Here is a 14,412-nt window from a genome sequence, read left to right as displayed (position 1 = left end):
ACAGAGAGTTGGGGAATGGCTGCAATCATAGCATTGTAACATGGTGACAGATGTACCCTTAGGCCCCCTCCTCGATTCAGATGGTCTTTGCTGGCCCTACTTATGAATGTTGTTTCAGGATACATAATACCTGCCATTATCCAAAGACACATCTGCTTACCTGTGTCTGACCTTCTCTTGTCCACCTTCCATCAGTAATTTTGCACTCCAGTATTAACACAAACCCCACAACATAAACTAATAGACCTACACCTTGGATAGGGTCTTTCTTTCTGGGATTGCACACAACCCAGGAAAAGTAATTTATGCTTAATGGACTTGGATTGACAACATAATGAATGAAATGTGCACTATTCGAAAGCACCCCCCTCCCCCGACTTCAGTGCAGCAGCAGCAGGCGCCCCGAGGGCCCTCGCGTTCATTTTTCGTGTAATGTGTGTGAAAGAATTTAGAAAACGCAGTCGAATGCCTTCTCCAAGTGCACAAAACACATGGACTAGATCGCCAAACTCCCAGGCACCCTAAAATATCCTCCAGAGGATAAAGAGCTGGTCCAGTGTTCCACAACCTGGACAGGTACTACATTTGATGGTCGGGCTGTCCTCTCAAGCATCCTGGCACAAAACGTCCAGTGGAGGCTGAGGAGTGTGAGGCCCCTGAACCTGATGTCCCCCTTCTTGTGAAAACTCCCAACCCTGTCCCTAGCAGGGGAACTTTTGATTTCTCCTTTGACCAATTTGCCACAGGAGACCTTATCAGGGGGATGGAAACCCACCACAACTGCGAACATTATATTTGTCTCATGTCACTGTTGTGTTTTGGGGCTTTCTTTGATATCCCAGAAATCATCCTCTTTGAACAACCAGATTCAGGTTGATCTCTTCATGTGAACAAACAAAAGTGAACAAACTTTTACAGATTACAGGTAACTCACCTTGGAGTCCAGGGAGTGCTTTTAAATACCTTCTATCACTCTGTGGTGGCATCTGTCATTTTTTTACAGTGTTGTATGTTGGAGCAGCAGTTTATCAGCGGCTGAGAGGAAGAGGTTGGATAAACTCATCAGGAAGGCCAGCTCTGTTCTGGGATGCACCCTGGACCCAGTGCAGGTGGTGGGAGACAGAAGGACTCTGGCCAAAATAACATCTCTGATGGACAGCCTCCCACCCCATGCATGTAAATGTTGCTGAACTGCAGAGCTCCTTCAGTGACAGACTGCTGCGTCCTCGATGCATGAAGCTGCAGATCCTTCCTCCCTGCAGCTGTCAGACTGTACAATCAGAACTGCTCCCAACAAACATAGATGTTTACATCAGTGCTGTAACTGCACTATTTTATCAAGCGATTCACACTAAACCTGGTTTGCCTCTTATCTGTATTTAATTTAATTTAATTTAATAACGGTACAGTACTCTGTTTTTGGTAACCATTGTCCTTGATGTAAATATGTAAATATGTTTCTGTTTGTTTGTATACCTGTCTTTCTGGCTGCTGTTACATCCAAATTTCCCCTTGTGGGACAATTAAAGGATTATTCTATTCTATTCTATTCTTGACCAGGTAACAAAAACTCATTGTCCTTCAGGGTCTTTTGTTTTCAGATTTAGGAGAACCTTGAATCAGAACTAGTAGTATGTTGAAAATGTCAGAAAACCTAGGTTTTTCTCTACTTTTGGTCTCTACTGTAGAAACCCGTGCATTGTCTTAACCAGCTCTGCGTGTTGGAGCTTCTCCCAGCTGTCTTTATGTGTGAGAGGTGGGGTTTAGAAGCATTCAGAAGTTCTTTGTTGATGTCATCCTGTGACCTCTGACCTCAGTGACTCTGGTGGTGCCATGGACCGAGGTGACGCGGCTGGAGAAGAACGCCACCCTGCTGTTTCCAGAGAGTGTCCGCGTGAGCACTCGCGACACCGAACATTTCTTCTCAATGTTTCTCAACATCAACGACACCTTCAAGTTGATGGAGCAACTCGCTAACATTGCCATGCGCCAGCTGCTCGACAACGAGGCATTTGCTGCCGACCTGTCGCTGCCCAAACCCAGCAAAACGTTGAAGAACGTCTCTGCGCTGAAGAGGTGTCCCTCTGTTTGCACCAGACGGGTTTCTTTTCCTTAAGTCTGTTTTCAGCGCACTCTTGGTTACCATCAACATCTCTCTCTTGTCTGCAGGGATCTGGACGCCCGAGCGAAGAACGAGCGATACCGGGCGATGTTTCGGCTGACGCAGGAGGAGCGGCTTGACGGACACACGGACTGCACCCTGTGGACGCCGTTCGCAAAGATGCATGTTGTCGGACAGCTCTTCATCTCCAACAACTACATCTGCTTCAGCAGCAAAGAGGAAGACCTGTGTCAGCTCATCATACCCCTCCGAGAGGTGAGCTGGGTCAGCTGGTGCTGCAGGAAGTAGATGAGCTGTGGTCAGAGGTCACATGATGGCTACAACATCAGATATTACAGAGTGTTGCAGATGAACACAAATACTTTCATACTGTGGTCACTTTACCCATCGTCCTCTGCAGGTCTCCATTGTGGAGAAGGCGGACAGCAGCAGTGTCCTTCCCTGCCCTGTCTCCATCAGCACCAAGAACAAGATGAACTTCCTGTTTGCCAACCTCAAAGACAGGGACTTCCTGGTCCAACGTATTTCTGACTTCCTGCAGCGAACCCCGGACAGCTCGTGGGGTGACACCAACCCGCTGTCTCAGATTAGTCACTCGGTATGTCCATCACAGCTCGTACCATGGTTCAGCTGCTTTCACAGAGTCCTCATGGTTTTGTTCTTGTCCTCAGGCGTCCTCCTCCGTACCCCCATCTTCTTCTCCAGGTTCTGAGTCCGTTCAGAAGGCACGCCATTATCACCCTGGCCTACCCACAGCCATCCAGGGTCTCCTGCAGCTCTACCACCGAGACGACCCAGAGGACCTGGGACCCAAAGTCGTGAGTACAGATCCGCTCAGTACTCAGCAGTACTGATCAGGCAGTCCTGGTACTGATCTCATTTCCTCCCTCCTGCAGATGAGGGAGAAGATGAAGGAGGAGTCATGGAACATCCATTTCTTAGAGTTTGGTCGAGGCGTCTGCATGTACCGGACTTCCAGAACCAGAGAACTGGTCCTCAATGGGATCCCAGAGCGCCTGAGAGGGGAGCTGTGGCTGCTGTTCTCTGGTTCGTGTTTAAGCGTCATTCAATTCAATTCAATTTTATTTATATAGCGCCAAATCACAACATAAGTCGCCTCAAGGCGCTTCATAGATACAGAGAAAAACCCAACAATCATATGACCCCCTATGAGCAAGCACTTTGGCAACAGTGGGAAGGAAAAACTCCCTTTTAACAGGAAGAAACCTCCGGCAGAACCAGGCTCAGGGAGGGGCGGCCATCTGCTGCGACCGGTTGGGGTGAGAGAAGGAAGACAGGATAAAGACATGCTGTGGAAGAGAGACAGAGGTTAATAACAGATATGATTCAATGCAGAGAGGTCTATTAATACACAGTGAGTGAGAAAGGTGACTGGAAAGGAAAAACTCAGTGCATCATGGGAATCCCCCGGCAGCCTACGTCTATTGCAGCATAACTAAGGGAGGATTCAGGGTCACCTGGTCCAGCCCTAACTATATGCTTTAGCAAAAAGGAAAGTTTTAAGCCTAATCTTGAAAGTAGAGATAGTGTCTGTCTCCTGAATCCAAACTGGAAGCTGGTTCCACAGAAGAGGGGCCTGAAAACTGAAGGCTCTCCCTCCCATTCTACTTTTAAATACTCTAGGAACAACAAGTAAGCCTGCAGAGCGAGAGCGAAGTGCTCTAATAGGGTGATATGGTACTACAAGGTCATTAAGATAAGATGGGGCCTGATTATTTAAGACCTTGTATGTGAGGAGCAGGATTTTGAATTCAATTCTGGATTTAACAGGAAGCCAATGAAGGGAAGCCAAAACAGGAGAAATATGCTCTCTCTTTCTAGTCCCTGTCAGTACTCTTGCTGCAGCATTTTGGATTAGCTGAAGGCTTTTGTTAAGATTCAATATTGAGGAAGGGTACAAGAGGTGATCGAAGAATAACCACACCGATCCGGCCGGGTGAAGTCAAACGAAGATTTTAATGAATACACGCGTGGGAAGACAACTCTGTACGCAGACAGGAAGTAGTCTTCGACTTAATCAAAGCATGAACAGATATTTTATAGCATCAGGGTTTATTTACTGACGCCCCTTCATACGTCACAAATACATTTTATACATAGATCAGATCAACATCATCATTGACTTTTCACCTAGAAAATCATCTTCTATTTTCATGGCTAGCCCTTCCTGTCTACCTTTCAGTTCTTGTCTTGTTCCTCTTTCTTGCCGAGACACCAAGAAACGGTTCCTCTTTTACCAAGACAATTTTGCAGTTACAGCCAAACATAACTAACCTCTCCTCTAAATAAATCTAATTTAAAGTGTGTGTGTGTGTGTGTGTGTTGACCTCACATGCTCTTTGTGTCACCTCTTCACCTACTGTCTGTGTCTCGTCCTCAAATGCTCTTTCTCAATTCACCTGTTGCACCTCTGACCTTTTACCAGACCAGAAGCTCACTGAGACTATGTGTATGTCTTCTACTAAATAAATGTTTTAATCAAGAACCTCTACTAAAACCTTAATATAAAATGATCTGATATATAAGTGTTTTGTAAGCATGTATTGCAATTCCTTCTCTGGCTCCAAGTCACTTGCACAATAGATTGTCCGAACATCGCGCCGAACAAAGCTTCCGACCCCCAATTAATTGACCGAGCTCCAACTCTTTAATAAGCACAGATATGCATTGTGTATAAAATAGTCATAACTGCTTAAGGCCTTCTTAAAGCTATCTGTTACATTGTTAAAGCCTCGTCTTAGCCTGCGGCTCAAAATAACTTCCTGCTTCTTTCTGCATACAACTTCCTGTCAGCCTGCAACTCAGTCTTTCTGAAAGAGACTCTGTTTAAACCTTTGAATGCAATATAAACTCCAGATTTTATTATTAATGCAATGGTAATGATGACAATTATTTAACTATAGCAGTAAAATAATTTCCCTCCTCGACACTCCCCCTTTTGACCTCTGGAACACCAGAGGTCACAATACATTGTGTCCTCACGCAGACCCTTCTCTGGTGGTCTCGAACCTCGAGATCTCCAGGATCCTCGCCCCTCCTGTGGTCGCCGAGATCGATCTTCTGCAAAGGAAACAAAACACCTTTTCTTGCATCTCCCTAACTTATCCTATCTGGGACTCTTTAATCAAAAGCATGATCCTAATTATGCTCTTAACTTATTGACTTGTATTTATGTATATTCTTCAACGTTCCTCATCACTTTAAACTCTTTAAGCCCTGCTTTCACGTCCAGTTGCTCGCTCTACTTTCCCTTATCTGATCATCAACATCCTGTGCACAAGTTGTCGCTGCTGCAAGTTAATCTACTCCAAAAGAAAACAACCACTTTAATCAATTAAGTTTAAGCATATAAGCAATTACTCCTGTATACATTTCATCATAGCTAAATGCTGCCTTGAAACAACTCCTATGTGTTAACACTAACTTCATTTTAAAACCTCACATTTCCTATGTTATCACCTGTTTTGGTATAACCTTTTTATTTCATTTTGCTCCCTTAATGTAACAATACCTTCTAATTCTAATGTATCAGACTTAACCAAAATATATGCTTTCCTTCCTCTTTGGTCCTTCTTTAAGTTCAGTTAAAAGCTAAATGAATTTAGGGCCTTTTGCCTGGAATCAATACTGTCATGTGTGTTTCTTAACTCTGTGTCTGTAAGCGTGTGCAATCCTTCATGAACTCATATTATCCTCACAGTAGATTGGCTAATCATAGCGCTAGCCAAAGGCTCATGACCCTCCAGAGACAAATTTGAGCCACAACTCCTTTAAAAGCACAAAATGCAATATGTATAAAATAGTTATAACTGCACCTGAAATACAAAGTTAACATCACCATAAACATCTTATGGTCATCAAAGCAATGGGCAGGGCTGCGACCCAATTTAGCCCTGTCTGCGCACAAATTTTAGCCAACTTGCTTTTCAAATTTAGGTTCATCCTCTCTACCTTTCCTTGAGATTGAGGATGAAAGACCGTCCCGAACTTATGTTGCACTCCCAACATCCTCTCTACCTCTTGCAAATCTTTATTCTTGAAGTGAGTACCATTGTCTGATCTAATTCTCTTGGGAAACCCATGCCTTGGAATGTAATGATTGATTAAGCACTTAATCACGCTTTTCGCGTCTTCACATTTAGTCGCCCATGCTTCGGGCCATCCAGTCAAAACATCCACACACCAGCAAATACCTCACCCCACCTGGGCCTGTATCAATCATGTCGGTATAATCAATCACGACCTCTTCTCCTTCCCTTTCTGGCATGAGAAACTTACCAGCTTCAGGTTTTACTGCTGGCTTTGGGTTGTGTGCCCCACAAATTAGGCACGTTCTGGCCTTTTCCAGTATCATCCTTCTCAAATCAGGATGCCACCATCGGCACAAATTTCTCTCCATCTGTTCCACTCCCACGTGACCAAGCCCGTGAGCCTCATTCACCTTTTGTTCCGCCATTTTGGCCGTTAAAGCGGGACGCCCATCTGGCCCCCTCCACAAACCGCCATCTTGCCAGGCTCCTTTGTTTTCCCACACCCCCTTTTCCTCTGGGGATGTCTCCTCCTGAGCCTGTCTAACTTCTTCCATGCTGTTAGTGCTAACCTCCTCTTCTGGGGTTACCTGCACCAGTTGTCTCTGTCCTTTGTAGCCCGCTGCTTCCTTTGCGGCTTCGTCAGCTTTCTGATTTCCTCTTGCCACCATACTGTCTGCTTGTGAGTGGCCTTTGCATTTTATAATACTTACCTCGTCTGGGTCCTCCAGGGCCTTTTTGTGACAGATGGGTGCATTAGTGGCCGTCCTGAACCCGGCTCTCTTCCACTGAGCCAGTTCCACATGAGCTGCTCCAAACGCATATGCTGAGTCAGTGTAGATGTTCACTCTCATGTTTTTAGCCAACCTCAGGGCTCGAGTTAGGGCTATCACTTCAGCTCTCTGGGCCGACTGTTGTCCCTCGATTTTTCCTTCAACCTGGGCTTTCTTAATACAGTCATGTGGTTCTCCTGACCCCATTAGGTCCGCCATATTTATTCCTTCATGTGTGAATATCAAATTTGGCGCCTCTAAAATTTTGCTCAACCTTTGTTGCGTCAATGGAGTCATTGTGAATACCTGTGAGTTCACATAGGCCACTACACTGTGTGTAGTAAGCACTTTCAGTGGGTGTTCCCTCACTATATGTGCTGTTTTCTGAATTATCTTTGCTACTCCTGCTGCGTGTTGTGTGCATGTGGGATGCCTTGCTTCTGTTGAATTTAATCTTATGCTAACATACATAAGTACATCCCTACCTCCCCCTTTTTTCTGAAACAACACACCATTCACAACTCCCTTTGTTTCTGAAACATCAAGATAAAATGCCTCATCATAGTTAGGTGTGGCCAGATCTGTGGCTCTTGACAAATCCTGTTTTAGTGAAATGAACGCTGTCTCTGTGTCCGGCGTCCAAGGCAATTCAGCCTTCAGATTTCGAACACCAACTTTCTTGATCAGGTCCCTTAAAGGGGCCGTTTTACCCGCATAGTTCGGAATGAACTGCCTGCTGTAACCTGTCAAGCCAAGAAAGGAAAGCAACTCCTTCACAGTTCTTGGTTTTGGATGTGTCAGAATTTGGTCTCTGTGTGTGTTCATTAACCCCACTGATCTGTGTGCGATCACCCGGCCCAGGAATGTTACCTCTGGCCGGACCAACTGCAGTTTTTCTTTGCTCACTTTGAAGCCACACTCCGCCAATCTGTTCAACACCACGAGCGATGCTGCCGTACAGGCCGCTGCTGACGGGGCTGCAATAAGAAGATCATCAACATACTCTATTAATGTACAGCCCCCTGGCAGTTGACATGGGGACAATGTCTCTTTCAACACCTGATTAAAAATTCCTGGTGAGAGTGCAAAGCCTTGTGGTAGGCGTGTGTACCTAAATTTGCGGCCTCTGTATGTGAATGAGAAAATGTCTCTGAGTGACTCGTGCAGTGGGAGACAAAAAATGCATTCGCTAGGTCAATACATGTGAACCACTTTTGGTCTTCAGTTTTGTGCTTCTATTATGGTCTGTTAAATGGTATGTCAGACTTCAGCTGGAACAGGACAGGCGAACAGTTAGCTAGACCTACATCTGTGGGCCCTGCGGACCACAAAGTACCAGGCAATTTTGAGAGCTCAGCTACTGCATCAGGATGATCCATTCTTTCCCTGCCATGTATTCTGGAGATTTCTTTATGTTCTAAGATCACTGCATCGTTGGACAAACAAGTTATGCGATATATTTTACATTTTGGTGCATACCAGACATTTGGAATTTTGGTGCTTTGCCAGCATGCGTTGTCCAGCGCCCGCTTGACCATTGGTCCCAGATCTCTTGGCCCATGACCCTCGTGGACCGCCAATGTAATGTGAGGGGCTGAATCCTCTCCCACATTGTACCAAGGCAGTTGTTCATCAGTAAATTTCACAGCCGCGGCCACACCTTCTGGTCCAACATAAATGTTATGTGTTTGCACATTCCACGTCTGTCCCTCAAGATCAGACTGGAACTGTTCCCGATAGATATCATTATCTTCCCTATCATAAAAGAGTGTAACGTGGAAAGGATCTCGCGGGGGGAATAGACGGCCAGGCTCATTACCCAGGGTTTCCACAGCTGATAATGTCTCAAAATGCCTTCTTCCACTAGCCTCCCCCAGTAGATTTCGACAGTGGGTTGTTCAGAGTTCTGGACTAGATATTGAGTCTTTGAAGGTGATCCCAGTTTCACAAGCAGGTCCCTGCCCATGAAATTTTCCAGGCACCTGTCAGGACACCACATATTGGTGCTTCAAAGTCTGTTTTCCCAGCTGTGTCAATGCTGGATCATCATCATTGACAGCATAGGTTCTACCGTCCCCACGCTGTTCAGTTTCTCCGGGCTCCATCAGTATTGCTCCCCCTCCCAGCCCCAGTCGGCTACTGGGTACTGAGGGGCTGGTGCTGCATTCGGGTTTGGAGCCTGATGTGCTCCCCTGTAAGCAACTCTTTGTCTTGGGCCTCCTCGTGCCTGGGGTTGATAGCCTCGCCTCTGATAATTTCGCTGCGATTCAGGGCATTCTCGGGACCAGTGTCCTTCTGCTCCACAGCTGTAACAGCCAGTCCAAGACACACTGCCAGGATTCCCCGGATTCCGAGCCCTTTGTCCTCCCCTCACGGATCCACCACGCCCTCTCTGCGGTCCACCGGTCCCCCAATTCCCTACGGGTTGACGCTGCCTTGGTGCATTGGCGGGCCAACGGTCATCAGGGTAGAGACCCGGATCCTGATCTGGCCAGTCAGGCACAGGATCGGGCTGAGACCTTGCCACCATTATAGTCTTATTTAGTTCTTTCAGTTCTTTTTTCTTCGCATTATATTTTTCGCGAGCCTCACCCAGCTGCAGCCTAAGCAGCTGCGCCTGTACTTCATCTAACTCTTTCTTTTGTTTGTTCGTCAAATCCTGTTCCTGCTGAAGTCTGTGGGTCACATGTCTCTCCCACTGCACCGAGTCTGCAACGGCAAAATCTGGGTTCTTTTCCAAGTCAACTGCAACCTGGTTGGGCAGCCCTGCCAGCACTGCCGAACGAAACCACGCTCTACTTTCACCCTCCTTCCCCGGATGTATTCCTGTTCCTAACAACCATTGTTCCTTTGCTTTAGCTAAACACTCTCTGGGTGTGTTTTTGGGATCCCAAATAATTTTTGGAATGGCTCCAGAGTTAGGAGTTGGGTCCTTCTCCCGGACTGCATCTGCTAAGTCATTCTGCACCTCATGATATTTCAGGTCATTTGCATATCTGGTTGTTTGAGCTATCTGCTCTACATCTGCTAACCCACCACCCAGCATACAACGTCCGGCCAAAGCGCGAAAGTCGCCCAGCGCTAATTCTTCTCCTTCCCAATGTTCTCCCTTGGTTATTGGTGGAAGTTGTTTAACCAATGCTTCCAAATCTCTCACCTTATAGGCGCGATAAACTGGTTCGTTCTTTGGACCTGCTATTAGAGGCAGACTTAAACCAGGGTCAGGAGCTCCTTGTTCAAAACTCACTTTTCTACTCTTCCTCGACTTTCCTTTTCCCTTTGAGCTCCTAAATATGGGCTGTCTCTGTGCTTGGTCTCTCTTCACACTTCTTTTCCTCAAAATTAGGCTTGTACTTGGTTGAGGTTCAGCTCCTCCATCTTCGTCCTCCTCATCGTCTTCTTCTCCTGATGACGTCGCACGGCCTTCATTCTCCTCTTCTGGCCCTCCCTGCATTACTCTCTGCTTTATAACCTCCAATGCCGTTAATGCCTCTATGGACGCACGTAGGGCCTCATGCATTTGTCCATACACTTCTCCTTCAGTTTTTAACACCAAGCTCAGAGGTATTTTATCACCCAGCCCTTTCTGTTGGGATATAATAGGTTTACTTACCTCAACCTCCATCGCTTGGCACTCTTTCTCTGCTGATTTTAATACTCCAGGGGAAGCCAAGCGAACAACTTTCTTACGCTGTTCGAGCTGATCCTTCAGAGGTTTGCATCCCCTTTTCCTACTAGGTGTCGCACCCGAGCTGTCAGCCATTCTCTGAAACACAGACTTACCTCTTCCAATGGCGTTGGTCGACTCCACCTTCTTGGTCTAGGTCACCCAGACACGCTTAACTTTCGGTTTCAATCTTCGTCTCGCTGTTCTCGCAACCACTGGCTCCTCTTCCCCTGCTCGGTGATACACAAAGTTTAACCCAGCACTTTAGACGCTGCCCTCGCGTTCTCAAGCGTTGACACTCAATCAAAATTATTCGCCCTCAAAGTGTTACTATATGACACCAGCAACCCTTATGCGCAACGCGCTCATCTCCGTATACTTACCTCTCCAATAGTTCCTCGGATTAGTGTTTTTTCATTTATTTTAAACCCATTAACGGCGCTGCGCGTCCCTTATATACTTTACAGCAACACACCCTCAAGCATCCCGTACTAATAAATCTAAAACCAAGAAATCACCTTTATGACATTATGTCAAAGCTTTCTCCATGTTGCACAGCCTGCCACATGTTTAACAAAAAAAATCGCTGCCCGAGAAGGCTCCCACATATCAAGGTGGTCGTTTTCACAAACTTCCAGCAGACCCTCAAATAAACAAAAACAACGACCCAGGCAGGCTTCCAGTTCAGCCTCCTCAATTTCTATGCACACTGAAAACTCATGGGGAGATTCTTCTGTCTCCCCGTGTCCTACACAATTCACCTCCAAATGATCCCCTACAATTGAAATTTCAGTGTGGAATGACGCAGAGATTAACATTTCCTTATTTATTCACTATACGTAACCTGAATTTTCTCTCTCTCTTCAAATAACAACGGTTATCTTTACAATTTGTTATTGAACTACTAATTAAGTTGCTTTTTATGGTGTCAGTGATAAACTGCCCCTAAAAAGTCCACTTTATTGCGTGCTCATTGAGTTACTCCTATCAAAACTATTTAACAAGTTCAATTTACACATACTCATTAATTTGTCACGCTTATTAGTGGCTCATGGTTGCTTAAAGCCTATGTCTGACTTGACCACAGAGTTAGAGCATCATTCAATCCTCCCAGGATGACCACTCCACTTACTCTGCATCCAGTCAGCTCATGAATTAACAACACTTGCAGACTGTAACCCTTTTATTTTTTGTTTATGCCTTCAAATCCACCTTAAATCTTCTTTACCTAAACGTTGGTTTTAAACACAAACAATTCTTATATTCTATTTTGAAATGCTGTCACCATTCATATATTTACAATGTTATTATTTACTAAGCCAGCATTTTAATTGCAGACATTTATCCACATTTGCAAACAATAGTTATAGAGCTGAATGACACACAAAACCGAAAGCATAGTCCTCTCATGCGCTCTGCATCAGCTGCCTCATTTGCATGCACACACACTCTTCATCTAAGAATAGCAGCAGCATTGCCTCAGACTCCTTCCACACAGAGATCTATTATTTTATATTCACAAAGACGTCTTATATTTACAACTGCACAGATTTTCTGCCTTTTAACACCTACCAAATTTCGAAAAATTTAAGTTAACGGTCTAACCGATAAAAGTCCAACTTTTTTGTAATCAATTAACCAGTATCTGTCCAACAGTTTCTGGCCTCATCTCTAAAGTCCCTAACTCAATTTAAAAGTGTCCAACACCCAAGGTCCAACCTTTGCTGCCCAAAAAAGCGCAGATTACCGTTCCAAACGGTAAGGAGACTCTATCTCCTAGCTTAATTCCGGGATGCCCTGTACCCCACAGCTAAACCACACTGAACTAACCCTCTTCGCCGAGAGGTCAATGTCGCGCGTCCACGACAAGGAGGGAGCGTAACCTCCGGGCTCTGCGCTTCCTACCAGTCCAACTGGCGTTCTTGAGTAATTTATAATACTTTGGAACAACAGTAAAACACCCAACCAAGTGTAAGACTGAAGCAGGTCCAACCTTATAACCAAAAAATAACCAAATTCCCTAAGATACTAAAAACATTGAGCAGTCCAACTGCTTTTCCTTTTAGCGGTCCAACCGCATTCAACCATTACCAGCAGTCCAACTGCTTTAAATCCTCAGTACTGTCATGACATTCTCATCAAAATCAAAACAGACATCCACCAGTAACTTCAGTGAGTAGACTTAAATTTTATCATATCCAATTTGGCACACTTTGGAAATAATTCAACAGGTAGTGCCTTACCTTTTGGATAAGCCGGCTTATGCCCACTCACTTAGACCACTGGAATTCATGTCTGCCCGTCAGACCACCCAAGACCCCGGATTTCTCCGTCCCAACCTCCAACTCTCCCTCCTCAATAACCGGACGAAGCCCCCAAATGTTAAGATTCAATATTGAGGAAGGGTACAAGAGGTGATCGAAGAATAACCACACCGATCCGGCCGGGTGAAGTCAAACGAAGATTTTAATGAATACACGCGTGGGAAGACAACTCTGTACGCAGACAGGAAGTAGTCTTCGACTTAATCAAAGCATGAACAGATATTTTATAGCATCAGGGTTTATTTACTGACGCCCCTTCATACGTCACAAATACATTTTATACATAGATCAGATCAACATCATCATTGACTTTTCACCTAGAAAATCATCTTCTATTTTCATGGCTAGCCCTTCCTGTCTACCTTTCAGTTCTTGTCTTGTTCCTCTTTCTTGCCGAGACACCAAGAAACGGTTCCTCTTTTACCAAGACAATTTTGCAGTTACAGCCAAACATAACTAACCTCTCCTCTAAATAAATCTAATTTAAAGTGTGTGTGTGTGTGTGTGTGTTGACCTCACATGCTCTTTGTGTCACCTCTTCACCTACTGTCTGTGTCTCGTCCTCAAATGCTCTTTCTCAATTCACCTGTTGCACCTCTGACCTTTTACCAGACCAGAAGCTCACTGAGACTATGTGTATGTCTTCTACTAAATAAATGTTTTAATCAAGAACCTCTACTAAAACCTTAATATAAAATGATCTGATATATAAGTGTTTTGTAAGCATGTATTGCAATTCCTTCTCTGGCTCCAAGTCACTTGCACAATAGATTGTCCGAACATCGCGCCGAACAAAGCTTCCGACCCCCAATTAATTGACCGAGCTCCAACTCTTTAATAAGCACAGATATGCATTGTGTATAAAATAGTCATAACTGCTTAAGGCCTTCTTAAAGCTATCTGTTACATTGTTAAAGCCTCGTCTTAGCCTGCGGCTCAAAATAACTTCCTGCTTCTTTCTGCATACAACTTCCTGTCAGCCTGCAACTCAGTCTTTCTGAAAGAGACTCTGTTTAAACCTTTGAATGCAATATAAACTCCAGATTTTATTATTAATGCAATGGTAATGATGACAATTATTTAACTATAGCAGTAAAATAATTTCCCTCCTCGACACTTTTCAGTGAGTTTTTTTGGACATCCTGATAATAATGAATTACAGTAGTCCAGCCTGGAAGTAATAAATGCATGAACTAGTTTTTCAGCGTCACTCTGAGACAGGATATTTCTAATTTTAGAGATGTTGCGCAAATGGAGGAAAGCAGTCTTACATATTTGTTTAATATGTGCGTTGAAGGACATATCCTGGTCAAAAATGACTCCAAGGTTCCTCACAGCGTTACTGGAGGCCAAGGTAATGCCATCCAGAGTAAGAATCTGGTTAGATACCATATTTCTAGGCTTTTCAGGGCCGAGTACAATAACCTCAGTTTGATCTGAATTAAGAAGCAGAAAGTTAGCGGCCATCCAGGTCTTT

General features: G+C 44.8%; 2 protein-coding genes across 3 annotated transcripts in view; one reads left to right on the top strand and one right to left on the bottom strand.

Annotated features, from left to right (window-relative positions):
• tbc1d9b (TBC1 domain family member 9b) overlaps positions 1-14,412 on the top strand; it is a 31,063-nt gene that overhangs the window by 5,631 nt on the left and 11,020 nt on the right. For both annotated transcript variants that reach the window (XM_086305258.1, XM_086305255.1), the window contains exons 5-9: positions 1,818-2,076; positions 2,170-2,377; positions 2,523-2,720; positions 2,794-2,940; positions 3,019-3,169. In XM_086305258.1, coding sequence (XP_086161384.1) covers positions 1,818-2,076; positions 2,170-2,377; positions 2,523-2,720; positions 2,794-2,940; positions 3,019-3,169 — 963 coding nt within the window. The remainder of the gene's footprint in view (positions 1-1,817; positions 2,077-2,169; positions 2,378-2,522; positions 2,721-2,793; positions 2,941-3,018; positions 3,170-14,412) is intronic.
• Positions 9,049-11,180, bottom strand: LOC147337490 (uncharacterized). The gene has a single exon (XM_086262691.1). It carries the CDS (start codon positions 10,705-10,707, stop codon positions 9,049-9,051), a length of 1,659 nt encoding a protein of 552 aa, XP_086118817.1. The 5' UTR covers positions 10,708-11,180.

Source organism: Aulonocara sp. 'chitande type north' Nkhata Bay, linkage group LG2 (genome assembly GCF_057382095.1).
Source record: "Aulonocara sp. 'chitande type north' Nkhata Bay isolate Kocher_YH1m ecotype deep benthic linkage group LG2, A_spYH_male_GT1.1, whole genome shotgun sequence".
Classification (NCBI taxonomy): domain Eukaryota; kingdom Metazoa; phylum Chordata; class Actinopteri; order Cichliformes; family Cichlidae; genus Aulonocara; species Aulonocara sp. 'chitande type north' Nkhata Bay.
Note: the sequence above shows the minus strand (reverse complement) of the source record. Positions and strands in the feature narration are given on the sequence as shown.